General features: G+C 56.6%; 2 protein-coding genes and 1 long non-coding RNA gene across 4 annotated transcripts; 2 read left to right on the forward strand and 1 right to left on the reverse strand.

Moving 5' to 3' along the window:
* The first annotated feature begins 116 nt into the window (after window positions 1-116).
* Window positions 117-2,166, forward strand: LOC138161674 (uncharacterized). The gene is made up of 2 exons (XR_011168424.1): window positions 117-1,513; window positions 1,754-2,166. It is a non-coding gene; the product is annotated as an uncharacterized lncRNA (long non-coding RNA).
* Window positions 2,167-3,651: 1,485 nt separating this feature from the next.
* On the forward strand, window positions 3,652-6,117 carry LOC138161677 (protein tyrosine phosphatase receptor type C-associated protein-like). Its single transcript, XM_069088476.1, has 2 exons — window positions 3,652-3,836; window positions 5,216-6,117. The coding sequence occupies exons 1-2, from the start codon at window positions 3,834-3,836 to the stop codon at window positions 5,780-5,782; spliced, it is 570 nt and encodes a 189-aa protein (XP_068944577.1). The 5' UTR covers window positions 3,652-3,833; the 3' UTR covers window positions 5,783-6,117.
* Window positions 6,118-6,306: 189 nt separating this feature from the next.
* Window positions 6,307-12,133, reverse strand: LOC138161665 (ribosomal protein S6 kinase beta-2). Of its 2 annotated transcripts, none has more exons than XM_069088449.1 (14): window positions 12,074-12,133; window positions 11,825-11,945; window positions 11,545-11,613; window positions 10,894-11,041; window positions 10,548-10,605; window positions 10,342-10,442; window positions 9,667-9,757; window positions 9,494-9,584; window positions 9,282-9,389; window positions 8,052-8,114; window positions 7,339-7,416; window positions 7,148-7,255; window positions 6,931-7,043; window positions 6,307-6,797 (listed from the first exon to the last, which is right to left on the reverse strand). In XM_069088449.1, exons 3-14 carry the CDS (start codon window positions 11,560-11,562, stop codon window positions 6,617-6,619), a joined length of 1,158 nt encoding a protein of 385 aa, XP_068944550.1. In that variant the 5' UTR covers window positions 11,563-11,613; window positions 11,825-11,945; window positions 12,074-12,133; the 3' UTR covers window positions 6,307-6,616. The 2 variants fall into 2 exon arrangements, with proteins under 2 accessions (XP_068944550.1, XP_068944559.1); XM_069088458.1 differs by having other exon boundaries at window positions 11,825-11,956; window positions 12,074-12,107.
* Between the last annotated feature and the right edge of the window lie 1,295 nt (window positions 12,134-13,428).

The raw sequence follows: 13,428 nt of genomic DNA on the forward strand, positions 1-13,428 counted from the left end.
CCAGGCCAAAGGAATACTCCCTCTTGGGAGGGAGGCCCCCCCCCCCCCGCAGCCCATCCCCCCAGGGCAGCTTTCACTGGCAGCAAGTTTATCTTGGCCTTGGGCCTAAATCTGCCCCTGTTACCCCTGGGGCCAAGGAGAACAAACCTAGTCCTTCTTCCCTAAAATGGCCCTTCAGACAGCAGAATGCAGTGTGCATGTTCCCCAGGCCTTCTCTAGGCCACACATCCATGCTCAGTCCCTTGCAGGCGGGCCCTCATGTGACATGGGCTTCACCAGTCTGGACACTCTCCAGCTTACCACAATGGCCTTGCTGGGGCCCCTAGGGATGGTCTCACTGGGGCAGAATGTCAGAGCTGTCCCTGGGTGGAACGGCCAGGCTGCCCTAGAGGGAGAGATCCCCCTTCCCAAGAAGTCAGATGACTTGCTCCGTGGTGATGTCACAAGGTTCCTGCCATTTACTGATTGGACTGGATGCCTTCAAGGTCCCTTCCAATGCAAGAGTGTGGGATACCCTGAGCTAGTCCTCAAGGGACAGCAGTATTTGGAGGGGCAGGAGTGTAATCATGGTAAGGTGTAGGCAAAGGTACGGAGGTCAGACAGCCCCTGACTGCAGAATCTTTGAAGATGTAAGCTTTCTCTGGGATAGTAAAGAAGCCATCCAGGGGAGGACCAGGCCGAGCCATTTGGACTTTGTCCCGTCCTCCCTGGGGAGCTGTCCTGGTGTGCCTGAGGGTGGAGACCAGAGGCAGGGAGCCCTGGGGATCCACGTGAGGCCTGACAGAGCCTGAGCACAGGAGAGAGGCCAGAGGGAAAGCTGCCATGGCCCAAGAAGTGACCAGGCTTGGCCAGTGCTCAGCAAGATTCTGGGGCCCTGAGCCTTAGTGACCAGAGGATGGACTGGAGTTGGGTAGGTCAGAGGTTTTACAGGGAGTCTGGGGACACATGAAGGCCCCAGGGACTGACCACTGGGAGTTCCTTAGGAAGTGAGAGTGAGTCCTGAGTTCAAGCCTCAAAGTTGGGAGGCCTACAGCTGGTCCCTTATCTGTAACCTGGGACACAAGCTCCGTAGAGCTCTGAGGCCCTTTCCACACCTAGTGCTCTGACTCTCGGGAGGAATCCATGGGTCAGTCCATCTCACCCCATTCTGGGGAGGGAGAGGACTGGGCTTCCTCCTCCACCCTCGCCTAGCAGAGGCTTTCCCTTGCTCCCGCAGTCAGACCTGTTTCAGGATGACCTGTACCCAGACACAGCAGGACCTGAGGCTGCCCTGGAAGCTGAAGAATGGGTGAGTGGGCGGGATGCCGAGCCCCTCCTCATCTCCCTGCGTGAAGCCTATGTACCCAGCAAGCAGCGGGACCTCAAGGTTAGCCGAAAAAATGTCTTGCATGAGAGCCGAGCGGCCTCGGCTCCCACTCCCACCCGGGCCGGGCCTTCCACGCCTGCCTCCACCGCCACCTCGGTCAGCACCCCAAGCAGCAGCAGCACCAGCAGCAGCCTCGCCGGAGCTGGGGTAGGTACCTGCCTGCCACCTTGGCCTAGGTCCAGTTAGCAGCACGGCCCAGCCCTAGAGGCCTAGGAGAAGGAAAGGAAATGGGGGCAGAAAATCACTGCCACCTTGCACGTCCACCTGGGGAAGGGCAGACAGGGTGTAGAGGGCCTCAGACTTGCTGGGTGCCAGGTGGGCAGGGCATCCCCCCTGCACACCAGGCAGCCCTGCCTGGGCCTTACTGGTCCCCTGGTTCCATTGCAGGACTCGGGGAAGCTGGAAGAGGTGACCCGTGAGTTACGGCTGCTCCGGACCCTGGTGAAGGAACAGGGCGAGCGCATTGCCCGTCTCGAAGAACAACTGGGCCGCATGGAGAATGGGGATGTGTAGTGCCCAGCCCCTGCCCACTGGAGGCGACCCATCCCTTCCCTGCCCCAGATTCCACCGCTAACTCAGCCGGCCAGGGAGCAGGACCTGGCCCGGACCACTTTTATACTTGTTACCAAGAATGATTTTTTTTTTATATACTAGGCAAGAACTTCCCACACCTCCAAGGGACCATCTGTCCCTCTCCCACAGTCCCCTTCAGCCCACAGGCTCCCCCACCCTCAGCTCCCCTGGTGGAAGTTGTGGGTCTGATTATATTTTCATTCCAAATAAAAACCTCTTTCTAAGAACTTGGCATGGCCTCCCCCTTTGCTGTTGGGGGCCAGGGTGGAGGGGAAAGGGGGCAAGGGGCTTGACTACCAGGAAGAGAAAAGGCATCTCTGGGCCCTCAGCCCTCCAATATTGGGTCAATTGTTCTGCCGCCAAAACCACCTCCCTCTAAGCCTGCTCCCTCATCAATAAGGAGGCCCTGCCTGCTCCCAGCTGGGATCTTCAGAGTTCATGGATCTGGGGTCATTATCCCCACTCTAAGTCAGCCTCTCCCTATTGACTGGCTCATTCCCTCTGCCCACAAACATGCCCATGTTTCTTGCATCCTTTAATTTGTTTATCCGACCATACCTCTCTTCCCTTTTGTGGTGAACTCTCGGAGACAGTTTTCTACACTCACCAACTCCCTCCCTTCCCTCCTGAATGCCAAACTGCACCTTTGCGCTCTGGGGTGCCTCTAGGTTTGGGGGACACTGCCCTCTCCTGGGCCTCGTCCTGCCTTTCCTCAGTCTTCAGGGGAATCTTCATGCCCCAGTAACCAAGGGGTCCCCGGGCCCAGAGCTCACCTCCCCCCAGCCCATCTGGCTGGTGACCTCATCAGCCCCTGGACTTCACCAATCATCTGCTGATGATTCCCAGAGCTTTTCACCAGCTGTATCTTGGACATCTCAGACTGGGCATCCTGTTGGCAGCATTTCAAACTGAACGTGTCCATAACAGAACATATTGCCATCCCCCCAACTCCCCCCTCAGCCCAATGGGACATGAGACACCACCACGGTGTCCAGCCCCCTTGCTCAAAACCCAGCTGTCAGACCAGACTCCTGCCTCTCACTCTCCCATGTGTCCAAGCTGCCTAGAGTCAGTCCCCATCCCTCACTTGGCACCCTCACCTCAGGTTCTTGGCATCTCCCAGCTGGACTATTGGGACATCCTGCCTGGAGCATTCCTGCCTGCCAGGGCCTGGGGGCATCCCTGCCCATCCTCCACTCAGCCCCCACTGATTTTCCTGAATCCCAGATCTGATCGTGTCACCCCTCCTCAATGAACTCAGTGGCTCCCTATTACCTTCAGGATCAGACAGAAAATTTCTTTAAAATCCTTCCTGCTTTTCTCAGCACTCCATGCTGACCGGGGGTTACAGATGCTTCATCTCTCATCGCCGGCCTTGGCACCAGCCGTCTGCCTGCTTCCTCTACTTCCTGCACTTTCCCCCCCACCCCTCCAAGTTTTCCCTCTGGAATTCCACGTATCTTAAATGCACATAGCTGGTGACTGTTTCCCTCATTAGAATTTGAGCTCCTTGAGGGCAGGGACGGTGTTTCTGCCTAATTTTATATCCCCAGAACTTATGAAATGCTTAATAGATGTCAGCCCCCCTGCTCCACATCCCAAGCCCTTGGGCTGCATGGTTTAAGACACTGGCCAAGAGAAGGGTAACCAGGTAACCCTCCCCACCCTCCTACCCCCTGCCTGATGTGCCTGGCCTCCCCCAGTTCTTCCCCAGCACTGGGCCCCTGCCTGCTTCAGGGAGGGGGTGGGCAAAAGACAGGAAGCCGGAAGCCCCAGTCTAACCCAGGTCACGGTCCCTACCTCCTTCACCCAGTCTGCCCACCCCAGGCTGTTTCATATCCAGAGCTACAGACAGCAGAGTAGCCGGGGTCCAGCTCACAGACCAGAGGGCCAGATGGTGAGTTGGGGGGAACACTGGGGGAAGGGGAAGTGGTCATAGATGCTCCAGGGCCCTCCATCCCAGGGCCAGTCAACTCCAGAGATGGCCCAGGCCAGCCATTGCTGTGCCCTTTGTGGGTGCTGCCTCCCTGATCCCCATCTCCTAGGACTTAACCCAACCTTGGATTTCATGAGTATTGGGAACTCCCAGCACCTGCCCTGCAGCTTAGGGGGTTAAACTGTCTGGGGCAGTCAGAGAGGAAGGGACTCACCCAAGGTCACACAGGCAGAAAGGGGCACAAACAGGCTTGAACCCCAATTCTCCTTGTTCTCGGGCTCAACTCAGGGGATCTACCCACAAAGCCAGGTGCCTCTCCCATGGCCCAGGATCCCATGCCAGAGTTGGGCCCAAATGACTCAAAGAGGATAGAGGGAGGCCATAGCAGAGAGGTAGCGGCCAGCAGTCCAGGGCCCATTGAAGGTGGGGAAGTGAGTGGGCCAGAAATGAAGACTGTCAGCTCCCTGCTCACCCCCACGAGCCTCTGCACGGCAGCCTCCACCTGCTTTGTTCCAACCGCAAGCTTCCTCTGACAGAGAAGGCGGCAGGCAGTGGAGGCCTCAGTCACATGCCTAGGGGCTCCCACCCACAGCTATTTGTGGGGAGGGAGGGAGGGGAGGACATGCTAAGCAGATGGCTCAGAGAAAGGCCCCTGGAGCTCTGCTCCAGGGCAGAGCCCCCCCCCATCTCTGGGGAGCCCTCCAAAGGGAAGGAGGAGAGGGGCTCCCTCCCAGGTCCCATTCTGGACCAGAAAAGCCCTCCCACACTCTCTCCCCACCGCTAGCCCTCTTACAGATGAAGAAACTGATGGTCAGAGTGGACGTGCCCTGCTACATAGCTACCAAGGGCCAGAGCTGGGGCCTGGAGGCTGGGTCTTTCCAGGACAGGGCTCTTCTCCTGAGCTGAGTTCCAGGAACAGGGCACTTCCCTTTGGGGGGGGGGGGGGGGGGATGGGGGGGGACCAGGATACATGAGCCTCCACCCTGGGCAGGGGTGAACGTCCAGACATCCCAAAGTCACAGAACACTGGAGACCTCTGTCCAAGGTGCTTTTCCACCTCATCTCAGCCTCACAAGACTCTTGTGTAGTCATAACATTCCCATTCTACAGATGAGAAAATTGGGGCTAGGTGAGGTGATCAGCCTAACAGCAAGTCGGTGGCCGAGATGTGGCTAGAGCTCTAGACCTCACAGATCTTTGTTAGAGGACCTCTGAGTTCACCTCGGAGGCCCCAGGGAGCTAGGCCTTCCAGGTGCTGAGGCTTGAGCCGGTGCCTTTCCCCTGCTGCCTTCCCTGGCAAACGGAGCTTCTCCACCTTCTCCCCTCCTCCCTCTCTCCAGGCTCTGTCCCGGCTCACAGGCCTGCTGGCGCTGATAGCTCTGCCAGGGGCGCTGGGCTCTGAGGAAAGCAGCTCCCACAGTTCTGTCACCGTGTGTCTGCTGGTGCTGCTGCTGCTGATCCTGATGGTGGGTTTGGCCCTGGCCTGGTATCACCTTAGCCGGGAATCAGGGGGCTACTACCACCCCACCCGCCTGGGTACCTCCCTGTGGAGCCAGGCCCGCCGGCTGCTGCGGGCCACAGGGATGGCCCGGTGCCTCGGAGGGTCAGCCATCGAAGAGCTTCAGGACAGTATGGAAAAGCAGGGAGAGGAGGAGGAGGAGGAGGAGGAGGAGGAGGAGGAGGAGGACCTGGAGCCAGAGGGGGCCGAGAACGACGGGCCTGGGAGCTCAGAGAGCCTGGAGGCAAGCCGAGGGGGTGACCACCCGCAGCAGGAGCCCAAGCATGCTCACTCTGGGGCCCGGGCCGAGGCCCTGCTGAGTGACCTCCACGCCTTTTCTGGAAGTGCAGCCTGGGAGGATGGGGCAGGGACAGAGGGGGGCCACAGCCTCAGCATCACCGCGCTCTAGGCATGGGGGATCTGCCTTACCCTCCCTGCTGCCCACTCCTGGCACAAAAGCCACCAGGGGCTAAAGAGGGCCTCCCCAGCCTCCCACGAGCCCCCTCAGCTCAGCCTGCCTACATCCCCAGGGTACTCCCATGGTCCTGAAGGCATGGTCACTGCATGTCTCCCCACATGGATCTGTGTGCCACACGGCGATGCCCACCTGTCTCTGCATTGTCCCCCCGGCCCCAGACCAAGAGCACTAAGCCTTCCCTGTCCTTGTAAATGTGCGGGTAAAAGAAGCAGGATGCCCGCTCAAGGTCCAGGAAGGGGGAGCAGCCCCTTCTGAAATAAAGAGTCCTACACTGGATTCCTCTGTGCTTTTCTGGATGACCCCACCCCAAGCCCTTTCCCTGTCCAACCTTCCAAAGGCAGCCACCAGAACAGACCCCCGACGCCTGCTCCTTGTTTGGGGGCTTCCTGTGAGCCTGGCCCTAAGCTGCCAAGCCCCTGCCGAGCGAGCCTCCTTCACAAGAAAGGGGCCCTAGCTAGTGCCAGAATTCAAATATTTAATTTCCTAAAAGACACAGCACAAGCAGCTGAGGACCTGGGAGGGGGGTACGCAGTGCTCCCTGAGGCTGTGGCCTGCTGTTCCTGGTGGCAGTCACTTCCCATGATTCTGTGCAAAAGTGCCTCCCCCCCAGGCCCTAAGGGCACTTTGCTCAGCCTGGCCCAATGGGCCTACGGCACTTCCAGGCCAATGCCAAGAAATCCTTCTTCCAAGAGGTAAAGGGGCGATTTGGGTTAAGAGTTCAAGTGAAGCAAGAGACAGCCAATGACAGCCAACGTGGTCCCCTCTCTAGCGTCCAGAACGGCCCCGACCCTTCTTGGATTTCTTGCCGGTGGGCGTCCGAATGGGAAGAGGGGCTGAGCTGACTGGAGGTGGAGGTGGAGGTGGAGGTGGGGCTGGGGGCAGCTCCATGGATTCTGCTGGGCCAGGGCTGGGTCGGAACCCTTCAAAGGGTGAGAATTTCAGGGGGCTGAGGAAGCAACCAAGCCAGTGACAGTTAGAGGCCCTGGTCTTCAGAGCCTTCCTCCTGCCCAAGCACCGGTACAACCTTCTCCCCTCCCACTGCAACTGTCCTGCACTTGGCCATTGGAGGCCCAGTGTACCTGATGGGGGTCCGAGGACTACTGTTGAGGCGTCGAGGGGACCGCAGCTTGGGCTGGAACGAGAAGCCTTCCTTGATGCCCTCCAAGACAGAGGGGGCCACATAGGTGAAGCCCTGGCAGATGATAGCAGGAGTGGAGTTATTCTTTCCCTGCTCTCAGCACTGTGAGACCTCCCTTATCCCCCCATTCACCCCAAACACCGATGAGGGCTCCTCACTAAGAAAGCCTGGTTGGCACTTTCACTGAGGGCTGTGTCATCAGGGCTGTCCACAGGCGTCTGCTTCGTGAAACGTGTGTCAAACTGGCTCACGTCCTCCTCAGACTGCTGCAGTGGGTGGAGGAAAAGCCAGTGGTTGGGCTTCCATGGAGGGATTTCAGGGCCCCCCCCCCACCTACACACACACTCACCAAGCAGGGCCGGAAGGGAGGTTCTACTTGCCGGGCCAACAGGTCTTCCCAATTGATATGGCGGAAGAAAGGGTGTTTCTGTAGAAAGAGAAGCTTCCCATGAAGGTCGACTCTCCCACACAAGAGCTGCACCCCCTTCCCCCAACAGGGCTTGCTCCCAATCCCTGGCAGAGGGCAGTGTGCTAGCCCCCAGTTCATTGAAGCACCTACTATGTGTAAAGCAAAGGGGAAAAAAATGAAACAGACTCTGCCCTGAACAAGTTTGTATTCTATTCTGTATGTGGGTGGAATGTACCATTCACTTCAAGTGGAAAGCAGTACTAAGAACTAAGGGGATTTCAGGGGGAAAGCTGGAGGGAGGGAGCACCTTGGTTAGGGATTCCAAGCAGAAATTAGGAGATATCAGTTCTAGGAACAGTGCCTAGGAAGAACAAAGGCCCCGAGGTGGAAATATGGGAAAGTGCATATCCTGTGCAGACGCCAGCCAGCAGGTTTGTCCAGAGCTGAGCACACGGGAAGAAAATCACCAGGAAATGCATTTGGGAACAGAGTCAGATGGAGGGGAAGGGGTGTGTGTGCAATTTTCAGACTGAGAAGTTTGGATTTTCCCTCCTGCAATAGTGAGCCAGTGAAGATATCCGAGGGGGGAGGGCGCCACAATCAGACCTGCGTTAGCGATCTGTGTGGTCCCTGTGTGAGGGGAGCTGACCCACCTGCACGTCCGCTGCACCCCCAGGTCCACCCCCGAGTCGCTGGCTGGGGTTTCTCTTCAGAAACTAGGGAAGGCAGAGAAAAGGAGAGGAAGGAGTGTGGGCTGGAAGTGAGGGGCCAGGCAGCCCTGAGGAGAATCAGAGGCCATCAGAGGCAGAAGGGAAGGCAGCAGCCTCGGACCTGACCCACACCTGAACTCAATCCTCTACAATCTCCACAACAAGGTCATACCAAAGGCTTCCAGGGACACTTGAGCCTTAGGAAATGCACAGCCAAGCTTCCCAAGCATGATGGAGCTCCCCACACTCTGGGGCTCCCAGGCTGGCCAAGGTTCTGCTCTGGAAAAAGCCTCCCACTTTCAGGGTCTGCCCCTTCCCAGTTGGGAGAAAGCTGTCGTTTCTATGGGGCCAACAGGTTTGCAAAGCACTTTCTTTACATAGCTTATTTCATTTACGCCTCCACATCCTTATGGGGGTGACACCACAGCCATGATTGTGCCCATTTTACACATGTGGAAACGGAGGCTCTTGAGAGGTCCAAGGTCACTTGTCTTAGAGGTGGGAGCTGTCCCAGGTCTTCTTGGCTCCAGGACCAGTGTTAGATGCCCTCCCCCACCGGGCCTTCAGAGAACTTCCCTGCCTTTGGTCCAGGTGTGGGGGAAGGACCTTTTCTTAGTCATGGATCTCAGGATTCTACTCCCCCTTTCTGAAAGTGGATAGGGTCTTGGGAGTCTGAAAGTACTGGGTTCAAATTCAGCTTCAGACTCTTCCTTAGCTGTGTGACTGCCTGTTAATTGAGAGGGTGGGACTCTGTGACCCTCTACTTCGGTCTCTTTCAGTTGTAACTCTGTGATTGTAGGAAGGGAGCCCTCAACCCTGCCCTTGTGACCCCTGGGGGCCCCTTTCCTGGACTGGAATCTGGATATCTCTCACACACACATACACACACACACACTCACACATACTCATACTCACATATACATATACTCACACACACACACACACACACACACACACACACAGAGTAAGGCTTCTGAAATCATAGAGGCCCCTGATCTCCAGCTGAAGAGGCCATCGGAGGCCAGGAGTCCATCTGGGGCAGGGCTCATCCCAGGTTGCCCAGGCAATAAGCAGAACAGCAGATTCCTCAGCCAGGGCTCTGCCCCAGGTTTGGGGCAGGGAGATGGAGGAAGGCAAAGCAGAAGGCAAAACCTGGAGGCAGCCGGGCCCCACCTTCTTGAGCAGGTCTCGAGCATCTGGAGTGAGGTAGGGTGGCAGCGCCAGCTTTGCCCTGAGGATCTTGTCTATTGTTTTCTTGCGATTCTCTGCAGTGAAGGGTGGCTAGAGAAGGCAGACAATGAACAGACACTTGCTGCTGCTGCCCTCCCTGCCCCCCACTCCTCTTCCATGCCCACCCACCCTCCTGAGAAGGGGGGGGAACTTGCCGTTCCTGTGAGCATGTCATACATCAGGGCTCCCAGGCTCCACCAGTCCACTGCCCGGTTGTGGCCACTGCGCGTGAGAATCTCGGGGGCCCTGAAGTGGGAAAGGAGGCCATTAGGCTCCTGCCCTCTAACTCTTCACCCTGCCCTGCCCTCCCTGGGCCCTCACTCCTCACATGTACTCAATGGTGCCACAGAATGTGTGAGTGACTGAGCCCTCGTGGATAGACTCCTTACACAGGCCAAAATCTGTCAACTTGATGTGGCCTGGGGAAGAGAGGGCAGGCAAAGTTAGTGAAGAAGCATTTACTAAGCATATTGTGGGCTGATGCTGGGGATACAAAGACAAAAATGAGATGTCCCTGCCCTCAAGAGGCTTCATTCTACTGCAGACCTAGCATGTGCCCAAAGAAGGCGAGGCAACGCTGCCAACATACCATTCCTGGATGGAAGAAGGGGCGTGAGCCACCTGGAACTCAAGGCTAATGAGTCCCATTCCCTCTTTACCAACATCAGAAGGCCAGCAGCAGCCTGGGGGATCTCTTCCAACAGATGCCTCTCGGGTTCACATTTTGTTTTCTTGGCCTTAGCCCAGGGCTTGCTGAGCAACAATGAGACAGCTATAAACCAAGGCAGCTCCAAAGCACCACCTTGGTTGGAGTCTGCTGCTGGTATTTGAGGGGCCCCTTGAGCCCCTCTGCCTGGACTCACCCTTTCCCTGGCCCCCTCACACACACACACACACACACACACAGAAACACAGACACACACACACACACAAACACAGATACACACACACACACAAACACAAACAGACACTCACACTCACACACACACACACACACACACACCTTGGCTGCTCAACATAATGTTTTCAGGCTTAAGGTCCCTGTAGATGATGCCTTGGGAGTGGAGGTGGCCCAGGGCCAGGGTGATCTCCCCCAAGTAGAAACTGCAGAGACAAGAGAGGCAGAGAGGGCCTGGGTGAGTGAGGGTGGCCCAGGGCCCCTGCCCCATCTGCTCAGTTGTGCACAGCAGGGGATATCCAGGCACCCACCAAGCTGTGTCCTCCATGAAGATGCCTTCACGCTCCAGCTGCATGAAGAGCTCTCCTCCTGGAACACAAACATGCCTCACTGTGTGACCCTGAGCCAACCACTCCCCTCTAAGCCTCAGTTTACTCATGCCAAAGGAGCACAGTCATCCCTTCCAGCCCTGCTTTTTTCAGGGCTGTTGTGAAGATAGAAACAAACACTTAGGGCAAAGTGCTCTGAGCCCTGTGCCATTCCCTCCCAATGGCCGGCTCATGACTGCAGTGGTAAAGGGATGGTGAGGAGGGGGAAAGGTAGGAATCACCCTGGTGGCCATTCTTTGAGGGCGCTCCAGGATGACCAGAGCCCTACCACTGAGGCACTCCAGGATGAGGTAGAGCTTGCCGCCAGTCTGGAAGGCATACACCAGCTCCACGATGAAGGGGTGCCTCACGGCCTCCAGGATGCTCCTCTCAGCCCGTGTGTGGGCTGTGTCCTTAGCATTGCGCATAATTTTCGCCTGACAGGGTTGGGGAGAGGGGAAGGAGAGATGGACAGTCAGACCCTGTTGGGAATAGCCCATTCCACTGGCCTAGAAGCCTGAGCCCTAGCCCCTCCCAGCCAGGCCAGGCTGACTGGGGTCCTGGCTCAGAGCCCCCAATCCCACAAACTCTCACAAGGTGCCAGCTCTTTCTAGCTGCAGGACCTTAAACAAGTCCCTTCACTCTCCAAATTTAGCTTCCTCAAGGGAAAAGTGCTTTGTACATTGCAAGGCTTCTACTACCATAACCCTGGGCAGCTGACTTGATTTCTCCCAGCCTCAGTTTCCCCATCTGTGAAAGGAGATTGGTTCATAGATGTAGGCCTGGAAGGGACTGTGGAGGCCAGCTAGTCCTACCCCATCATTTCCAGATGAAGATGAAAGTGGCATTAGGCCTGGGGAAGTCCCCTCCCCCTTGCTCTGACTCACCAAAGGTCTACCCCAGCCAGTCATCCACTCCCACTCCCAGGGACGGCACTCACTTTTCTCAACACTTTCATGGCGAATATCTTCCCGGAGTTGGTTCCTTGTACCTTCCTGACCTGGAATACCTGGGAGAGCAGGGCAGGGTGTGTGTTTGGAAGCAGGTGCCACTTGTCAGGGACCCAACTTTCTGGGACTGCAGGATGGGGCTTGTGCCCATGGGAAAAGACACAGGTAGCCAGCATCTTAAGGCACGGGTGTTGGGGGGGCCTCAGCTGCCTTTGAGAAGAGCCCCACTCTGCAGTGTGATGCCTCTTATCCAGGGGGCTATCCCCATACCTTGCCATAGCCTCCTTTGCCCAGGACTCGGAGGAGCTCAAAAGAGTGGGGGCCGATGCGTTCGGGTCCGGGGTTCACACAGGTCTCTGACAATTCCACCTCTTCATAGTGCCCCACGGGCCTGTGGGCATTCTGTCAGAGGAACGAAGCCTCCAGGCTGCCCACCTCCCCTCCAGTAACCCAGGAAAGCCCGGCCCACCCCCACCGTCTTCCCTTCCCTGGCCCAGTCTCAGGCTCTGCCCCACTCACTCCAAACCAGCTGTCCTCAAATCCACGTCAGTGTCCTAGGGGAGAAATTCAAGGTCAGTGTGCTGGTTCTGCCAGCCTGGCATCCCTGATCCCAGACACTCAGGCCATGGTCCCAATTCCCCCCCCCCTTGGAGTTCAGGCCTGGGAGCAAGGTGATAGGAAGGTGGAAGCTGAGAAGCAGGCTGGCACCACGGCCACTCCAATCTAACCTCAGATATTTACTAGCTGGGTGACTCTGGGCAAGCTTCTTGGCCTCAGTTTCCTCATTAGTCAAAGGAGATGATTGGACTCAAGGACTTCACCCTTTCAGCTCTAAGCAAGGATCCCATAATCTCCTAAGAAGGTTCAGAGGGTCCCAAGTCCAACAAAGGACTAGAATTCTAAGAAGACTATCCAGGGTACTAGGCTGGCCAGGGCAGGGCTCCGTTCAGGCCAGGCCAGGGTTAGGTTGCAGGGTAAAGCTTGGGAAGGTAAGATAACTCAGGAAAGAGAAGCTATAGACAGGGCCATAGAAGGGGTGGGGTAGTATCTGTGGACTAGGAAGGGAACCCCAGAATACTGGGGTAGGGGATGAAGGAGGTCATACAGGAGGCTAGGAAAGATGCTAGAGAGGGAGGAGGGCACTGAAGGGAACCAGCCTCTAATGGGCCTGGAGAAAGATGCAGGAAGGGAGGGGGAGCCTCATTTGTGGATCCAGGGAGGCATGGGGTTGGGGGAGACACCATCAGAGGGGACCAAGAATCACAGGACACTGGGGCTGAAGGGGAACTCAGAACAGATAAAGCAGATTCAGTCAGACAGACCTTAAGCTTCTGAACACTGAGTGTCTGAGCAGACCCCTCAGAATGTTGAGGGTAGAGCACGGACCTCAGAATTTAGAATGTTATATGTCAGAGCAAAGATCTGTCCCCCAGAAATGATGAGTGTCAGAGCAGAAAGGGGTCCCATTATTTAGAAAGCAGAGTATCAAAGGAGGGAGGGGCCTTAGAATCCAGAATGTTGAGTGTCAGAAGAAGGGGGACCTCAGAACCATAAGTATCAAAGGAGGGAGGGGCCTTAGAATTCAGAATGTTGAGTGTCAGAAGAGGGGGGACCTCAGAATGTTAAGTATCAAAGGAGGGAGGGGCCTTAGAATTCAGAATGTCGAGTGTCAGAAGAGGGGGGACCTCAGAATGTTAAGTATCAAAGGAGGGAGGGGCCTTAGAATTCAGAATGTTGAGTGTCAGAGGAGGGGGGACCTTAGAATGTCAAGTATCAAAGGAGAGGGGCCTTAGAATCCAGAATGTCGAGTGTCAGAGGAGGGGGGACCTCAGAATGTTAAGTATCAAAGGAGGGAGGGGCCTTAGAATTCAGAA

Source organism: Petaurus breviceps, unplaced genomic scaffold (genome assembly GCF_028583685.1).
Source record: "Petaurus breviceps papuanus isolate PSGF00001 unplaced genomic scaffold, PetGlider_PUasm1.0 118470, whole genome shotgun sequence".
Classification (NCBI taxonomy): domain Eukaryota; kingdom Metazoa; phylum Chordata; class Mammalia; order Diprotodontia; family Petauridae; genus Petaurus; species Petaurus breviceps.

What these genes read in the sequence shown, in the direction of transcription:
- LOC138161665 (XM_069088449.1), bottom strand. An exon ending in CATCCTGGAGTGCCTCAGTG is followed by an intron (nt 10,606 to 10,893) that starts GTAGGGCTCTGG and finishes TTTGTGTTCCAG; the next exon opens with GAGGAGAGCTCTTCATGCAG. An exon ending in GGGGTGCAGCGGACGTGCAG is followed by an intron (nt 7,417 to 8,051) that starts GTGGGTCAGCTC and finishes CTCTTTCTACAG; the next exon opens with AAACACCCTTTCTTCCGCCA.